The sequence below is a fragment of the Trypanosoma conorhini genome (assembly GCF_003719485.1).
Source record: "Trypanosoma conorhini strain 025E chromosome Unknown Tco_14.4_contig_00121, whole genome shotgun sequence".
Lineage (NCBI taxonomy): Eukaryota > Euglenozoa > Kinetoplastea > Trypanosomatida > Trypanosomatidae > Trypanosoma > Trypanosoma conorhini.
In genome coordinates, this window is record NW_021704210.1 from 6,452 (window position 1) to 12,859 (window position 6,408).

Here is a 6,408-nt window from a genome sequence, read left to right on the forward strand (position 1 = left end):
GTGTGTGTGTGTGTGTGTGTGTGTGTGTGTGTGTGTGTGTGTGTGTGTGTGTGTGTGTGTGTGTGTGTGTGTGTGTGTGTGTGTGTGTGTGTGTGTGTGTGTGTATTGCTGTTATATATATATATATATATATATATTAGTTGCGTGTAGGTGAGTTCCTCCTCGTGCTGCTTTTCCTCCCACTCACCCCCTACACCGCGATGTCGCCGTCGTCGCAGCTTTACAGGTTCGGACGCACGCAAGTCCGTGCCCCGCCGAGGGGTGTAGCCATCGACGCGGTGAGGGACTTGCTGGACGACAGTGTGACCCCCGCACGCTGCAGGTTGAGGCTCCGCTCTGCCACGTTGTGCGGAAAGACGGCCCGAGTCGCGTCCTGCAGAACGACGACCTCAAAGTTCTCTTTCAAGGCGTCCAGCGCCGTGTAGTAGACGCAGTAGTCGAAGGCGACGCCGCAGATAAACACACGGCGCACGTCCATTTCCCGCAGCAGAGCGGCGAGGCCAGTTGCCTTGCCGTGTTCGTCGCTGAAGCCGGAGTAGCACTCGGCGTCCGCGTCGGAGCCCTTGTGCACGACGTGGTCCACGTTCCCCAGCCGCAGCCGCGGGTGCAGCGCGGCGCCGGCGGTGGCCTGCACGCAGTGCGGCGGCCATGGCCCCCCGGGCCCGGCGGGGCGGCGGAAGGAGCAGTGGCCCGGCGGGTGCCAGTCCTTCGTCACGACGACGGCGCGGAAACGGTAGGCGCGGCAGAGGCGGTTGATCACCGGGACCACCTCCGCCGCCCCCGGCACCGACAGCGGCCCGTCAGGACGCACAAAGTCGTTCTGCATGTCCACTACGACGAGGGCGTCGTGGCGCGGTGAAACGGTAATCAGCGGCGTGGCTGCTGCGGCCACCGAGGTCCCCTTCGTGCAAGTGCCTCGACGCGCCTTGTCCTCGCGCGCCTCCTGCGGAAGCCGCGGCTCAGACATTCACACACGCTCACGCTCACACTCGCACATACACGAGGGAAGAAGAAAAAGAGCAAAGTACGCGCGAGCGTATGCGTGTGCGTGTGTGTGTGTGTGCGTACGGGCTCCACGCGTGCAGGCACCCACCTAACCGTCACCGCGGTACAGGAAGAGCATCGGAGCAAGCAGAGGAGGGAGAGGCGCAACACCGCGCGCAGAAGATATAACGCATATTCACGTTGTTGTTGTTGTTTCCCCCTTCCTCACACGCCTCTTAGGATGTGGTCCCCACGACGCGGAGGTCCCACAAACGCCCTCAGTAGAACTGCCGCCAGGGCCGCCGCCGCGTGCAGCAGGGCGCAAAGAAGAAACACGCTCTGCAGGGCCATTGTGCCCTGCACGAACAAAATCAGGCACACGAGGGCGTTGAGGGGGGCCCGGAAGAGGCTCATCACAGAGGCGCGGCACTCCTCCGGGACGTACGCCGCCCGCAGCGTCGCGATGCAGGGCCAAAAGAAGCCCACCACCGCCTCAAACACAGTCATTGCCGCCATCTTTCCGGCACGGCTCTCCGTGTGGGAAAGCGCCACCATGGTGGCGGCGGCAACCATGTACAGCACGGGCATCCACGCTACAACGCGCTCGATAGATAGGTCAAACACGAGCCCGCCCAGGCTCAGGGCAAGCATGAAGCTGGCAAAGACGAGTCCGTGCGGCACCGCGCCAGCTGTCTCCAGCGCGGGTGTCCAGAAAAATATGAAGGCGTACATGGCGCCCTCGAACAGGGACTGCTGCACGCCCGTTAGAAGAATGCGGTAGTCGTCACGCACCGCAGTGGAGGCAGACACCATCTGTCGCCAAAGGTTGGCTTGTGGGGCGCCGTAGTTCTCCGGCCAGCGCACGGCGACCACAGCAAAGCATAGCATGAGCAGAGCAGCGCTCAGGTCAAAGGGGGCAACGGGGTGACTAAACGCGTCGGCGGCCCATTGGGCCACGAGTCCAGAAAGAACCGCTACTAGACCGTTTCCAACCGTCATCCGTGAGAACGTTTCCCCCAGCCACGCCGGATCGTAGCCTCGTGTGTGATGCTCGCTGATCATCCAGCTCTCGAAGGCCGACCACAGCAAGGAGGTAGCCACGCCGCCCAGCAGGCGGCCAACCACGAGCACAGGGAAACTGTTGACGTGCTTCGTGGCACAGCTGAGGGCGTAGACGAGGCAGTAAAGCAGGCACACTGTCCTGCGACCACACATGTCTGCAAAGGGGCCAACCCAGGTCCCAAGCAGCAGCGAGGAGCCGAAGCCAACGATAAACAAAAGGCCGCCCTCACGCCGGCTCAGCCCATAAAACGAGTATAAACGATACACGTAAGGTCCCTGCATCCAGTCAGCGGCCATGGCCAAGAAGTACACAAGCAAAAACTGAAGCTGAAATCTTTTGAAGGCGGGCGACGAGGAGACGGAGACATGGGAGTGGGTTTTTGCCTGAATGTACCTTCTGCCGCCCTTGTAGACGCCCGCGACGGTGTACAAGACGACCATAAGGAGAAATACAAACCCGTACACGTCCCCCATTTGGCCTAAACTTGAAGAATCCAAGCCGCTGGGCTTGAAGAGAAACAGTAAAACTCCCTTCCACTTCCTTTGGAAGATAAAAGTGTTAGTGTCAACTGAAAGAAGGCAGTCAATGATGTCAATGGTCCTCCGCAATGCATCCACACATGGCAACACGGTGCCGGAGTGTCATTTCCCCTTCGCCTTCACTCTCTCTCTCTCTATCCCACACACATTACACACCTTCTCTCTTTCTCTTGCGTTCTCTATGCAGGTCGTTTTCTACGAGTGTTATCCCACACCCAGTGGACCTCTGTACCTGGCACGTACGCCAAGGGCCAAGGGAGAAAAAAAAAAACACATGCACAGGCCGAGCCGCACTCTACACGAAGCCTGCGGCCCACGCCTCCACAACCCCTTGGGCTCGCCTAACAACGCAGGTCGCAAAGGGACGGTCCACGGCGTCGACACCGCACTCCGCCAAGCGTGTGTACAACGCAAGACTTCCCGGTGGAATCTCTGACAACTCCCTGCGTCGACGCCGCACACGTCGTTCCTCCTCCGCCTCTCCCGCTTCACTTCCACCCCCGTCCGCTACGCCGCCGTCCACAGCACCCTCAGAGCCGCCACTAGTGCTACTGCTGCTGCCGCTGTGAGTGCCACTTCCCTTCGGCATCGAGTAGAGGCTGTTGAATTGTGATAAGTGGCCGTGCTGCTGCAGCAGCTCCGCCTCCGTCCGCGAGGCATCACCTGGCCAAGGGCGGCCCTCATCGCGCGGAGGAGTACACGCAGCCTGAATACTACAGGCCCTCAACTGGATGTTGTGACCCTCTGGACTCGCACGCCTCGCTGGAGTCGTTCGTGCCACCCGATTGCATGGGCTGCACTCTGCAGAGGGCCTCGATGTTGTTCTGCTCCGCGACCTCTGCGCTGGCGGCGTCGCCGTGGCGCTGCTTGCGGTGGTGTCCTTGACGGCCGGTGCAGCCACCGGCGCCGTTGCATGCCCGCGCGTGTACCTCGTCCCGTCCTCCTCCTCGGAGGAGGAGGAAGAGGAGCTCGTGGAGGGCTGCAGAACACCCACCGTCGTCGCGCTCGCGTGGGCCATGGCGTCCATCAGCTGCTGCGTAAAGTCTTCAATCTGTGGCGAGCCACGCTGCAGGGCGGGGGCCGCAGCCAAGGCAGCCGCGGTGGATGCCGGGCGCTTCCGCTTTCTCGAGTGCTTCGATCCCATCGCTCGCCGGTGGCCCCTACCGTGCCGCCTGAGACTTCCCCCCTTCCCCCGGCTGCCACCCCGCAAGCCGCAGTGCTCCCTCCACATGGGGGCGGGCATAGCGAGAGGGGGGAAAAAAAAAGAGCGAAGAGACGGCAGAAGCGTGGGCGGAAGGTGATGCGGCTCCATCACCGGAGGCGCACTTACGCACGCAAGCCAATCAACAGCGGGCATCAAAGAAAAAAACACACACAGAGAAAGTTTAAACAAAGTGGGAGAAAGTAGAAAAAGATGGCAACGGTTAGCTCAGTGCAGTTCTTTTAACAACATGTCCAGCTTTGCTTGCAGCGAGTCTAACTCCGCCCGCTTCTGCGTCAGCTGCTGCTCCCCGCGTCGCGAAGCCTCGTCAATCCTGCGTCTTGTCTGCTCAATGCTTGCATGCAGGCTTTGAATGTACTGCGACTGCAGCAGCGACTCCTCATGCAGCCTCCCATTCCGTATCGCCTCCAGTTTTACCAGACGCTGAAAGAACATCTTTTCATGCAGCGCCACGCGACGCATGACGCTCGTGTACTCTGAGACTAGCCGCCTCCGCTGCCGCTGCTCCGCCGTCGCCAGCCTCCGCAGCTTCGCGGTAGCCGCATCCAGGGCGGTCTCGTTTGTCGTCGGCGCCAACGCAGCCACGCCCGCCTCTCCCCGTCGCTCAAAGTACTCCGACTGTTCCCTCATCAGCTGCTGCATCACCCGTAGGTAGTAGTCATGCACGTACTCGGCGTTCAGGTCGAGCGCCGCCGCCTCATCCTCCGCGTCCCACCACCATCGACTGCGCCGGTAGGTGGTGGCTGTAAGCCCCGCTTCGCCCTTGTGGAAGCAGCTGGGGGCGGGGGTATCCTCGGCGGCCGCCTGCAGGGCCCTCGCGTCGTCCTCGCGCCCCAGCTCGATTGCCAGCTGGTGATGCAGGAAGTCCATCGCGCGGAAGTTCCAAATCCGGGAGGTGCTATTCTGCATCGCGCAGGAGTGCCCGGTGCTCTCAAAGTGGTGCGAGGCATCACTGCGGTGGCCCCAGCCACACGCCACCCAGCCACACACAAGACACGTCCACAAGTCACTGCAGGCGCCACACGCGTCGCACTCTGACTTCAGCAACGCCATTGAAAACCGGCAGAGCGGACATGACTGGCCGACATCCTCCAGATGCTTCTGGAAGCATGAGAGGTGAAACACATGTTTGCACAAGGTCACAATAAACGGCTTACTGGAGGCAGTTTCTTGACAGATGGTGCAGAAGTCCTCCGTCGGCGTCAGCGAGACGGTGTGCGCCAGGCGTCCTCCGCCCTGTCGCTCCAAGCCCCGCCATGCCTTACTACCACCCGCACAGGCGCTCTGCGATTGGGCGGCGGGCACCACTCCCCCATGCGTCACACTACACAACTCCGCCAGCTTGACGGTTTCCTCTCCGCCCGCGCCGTGCGGCCTCCTGCTGCTGCCCACGTCATCGTCATCATCCTCGTCGCCGCCTGCCCCTAGCCGCGAGCGCCTTACGCTGGCCGCCTCGCAGACGAACTCCGACACCGTGGGCGGGTGCCCCGTCAGATTCGCATGCAGGAGCTGGCCCTTTGCGCGTGCCGCGTCACCGGCGGTGGCGAACTGCAGCAACAGACAATACGTCCGGCCCTCGTCCGGGGCGCAGCCCACCCGAACGGCGCAGAGGCAACCCTCCGCGGCACTGCACCTCGCGCCGCCTTCGGCCGGCGGTGGGGCGACGGCGGCGCACGCGGCAAGGCACTGCAACGCCTGCAGCAGCGTCACTCCAACTGGGATGGAGTGCACGAGCAGCCACCGGGTTGGTTTGGCCCGCTCGTAGAAGAGCTCCACCGCGGCCGCCTTTTCCTTGTCAAAAAACTCCACAACAGACACTTCCACTGCCGACATTGTCCCCGGCTCCCCTGCCGCTGGGGGAATCGGAAGGCAAAAAGGAGAAGAGAAGCAAAAACGCAAACCCAAACACACAAAAAAAAAAGATATGAACACGAATGCATCGCACACTACTCAAAGGCACGACTTCACGCGGCAAGAGACGCAAAGGGGCACCAGCAAATGCGCCAAACCCACACCGCAGAATGACGCGCGGGGAAGATGAGGGCAGCCCCCACGCAAAAGTGAATTTAGGCATAAAACAGAAACAAAGAAATGGGATGAAGAACGGCGAAACCATATATATATATATATATATGTGAGCGACCTAAGAATTCCACACACCATCTGTCTACCGCGAGGACACCTGCTGGAGCTTCGAGTTCCACATGAAGCCGAAGCTCACGGTGCGGTGTGTCAGCTGCTTGTAGACGTGCGCGATGAGCGGCAGACGCGACTCCACGCGCTTGCGATCACGCGAGTCGAGGAACACCTTCATCACCTTGCTGCCGTCCGTGCGGCAGCGCCAGCGGCGGCCCACGACGTCGCACGGGTAGAGCAGGTCATTGAGGATGTTCTCGAACACCGCCACGCTCGTGCGGGAGCGCTGCACCTTCTGCAGCTTGTACACGTCATTCGGGCGCTTCGTGATCTTGCGCTGCGCCACAAGCGCCACGACGCTGCCGGGGAAGCGCTTCTCCAGCTCCGCCGTCAGCGTGCGCTGAATCTTGCGCACCAGCATCAGAAACCGCAGCGGGTAGAGAACCACCATTGCCGTCTTGCGG

At 61.4% G+C, this 6,408-nt stretch overlaps 5 protein-coding genes across 5 annotated transcripts in view, besides 5 other annotated features; all 5 read right to left on the reverse strand.

Annotated features, from left to right (window-relative positions):
* Nucleotides 1-104: a microsatellite.
* An 8-nt stretch (nucleotides 105-112) lies between these two features.
* Nucleotides 113-137: a microsatellite.
* Nucleotides 138-220: 83 nt separating this feature from the next.
* Nucleotides 221-967, reverse strand: Tco025E_02882 (alpha/beta-hydrolase; the record flags this gene model as incomplete). Its single annotated transcript, XM_029369805.1, has 1 exon — nucleotides 221-967. The coding sequence occupies one exon, from the start codon at nucleotides 965-967 to the stop codon at nucleotides 221-223; it is 747 nt and encodes a 248-aa protein (XP_029230044.1).
* A 61-nt stretch (nucleotides 968-1,028) lies between these two features.
* Nucleotides 1,029-1,066: a microsatellite.
* Nucleotides 1,067-1,083: a microsatellite.
* A 126-nt stretch (nucleotides 1,084-1,209) lies between these two features.
* On the reverse strand, nucleotides 1,210-2,520 carry Tco025E_02883 (molybdate-anion transporter; the record flags this gene model as incomplete). Its single annotated transcript, XM_029369806.1, has 1 exon — nucleotides 1,210-2,520. The coding sequence occupies one exon, from the start codon at nucleotides 2,518-2,520 to the stop codon at nucleotides 1,210-1,212; it is 1,311 nt and encodes a 436-aa protein (XP_029230045.1).
* A 361-nt stretch (nucleotides 2,521-2,881) lies between these two features.
* Nucleotides 2,882-3,829, reverse strand: Tco025E_02884 (uncharacterized protein; the record flags this gene model as incomplete). The annotated part of the gene is made up of 1 exon (XM_029369807.1): nucleotides 2,882-3,829. One exon carries the CDS (start codon nucleotides 3,827-3,829, stop codon nucleotides 2,882-2,884), a length of 948 nt encoding a protein of 315 aa, XP_029230046.1.
* Nucleotides 3,830-4,015: 186 nt separating this feature from the next.
* On the reverse strand, nucleotides 4,016-5,641 carry Tco025E_02885 (BRCA1-associated protein; the record flags this gene model as incomplete). The annotated part of the gene is made up of 1 exon (XM_029369808.1): nucleotides 4,016-5,641. The coding sequence occupies one exon, from the start codon at nucleotides 5,639-5,641 to the stop codon at nucleotides 4,016-4,018; it is 1,626 nt and encodes a 541-aa protein (XP_029230047.1).
* Nucleotides 5,642-5,922: 281 nt separating this feature from the next.
* Nucleotides 5,923-5,942: a microsatellite.
* A 33-nt stretch (nucleotides 5,943-5,975) lies between these two features.
* Tco025E_02886 (ribosomal protein S7) overlaps nucleotides 5,976-6,408 on the reverse strand; it is a gene marked incomplete at both ends in the record, with an annotated part of 1,062 nt that continues 629 nt past the window's right edge. Inside the window, one exon of the mRNA XM_029369809.1 lies at nucleotides 5,976-6,408. This exon is cut by the window's right edge and continues 629 nt beyond it. Coding sequence (XP_029230048.1) covers nucleotides 5,976-6,408 — 433 coding nt within the window.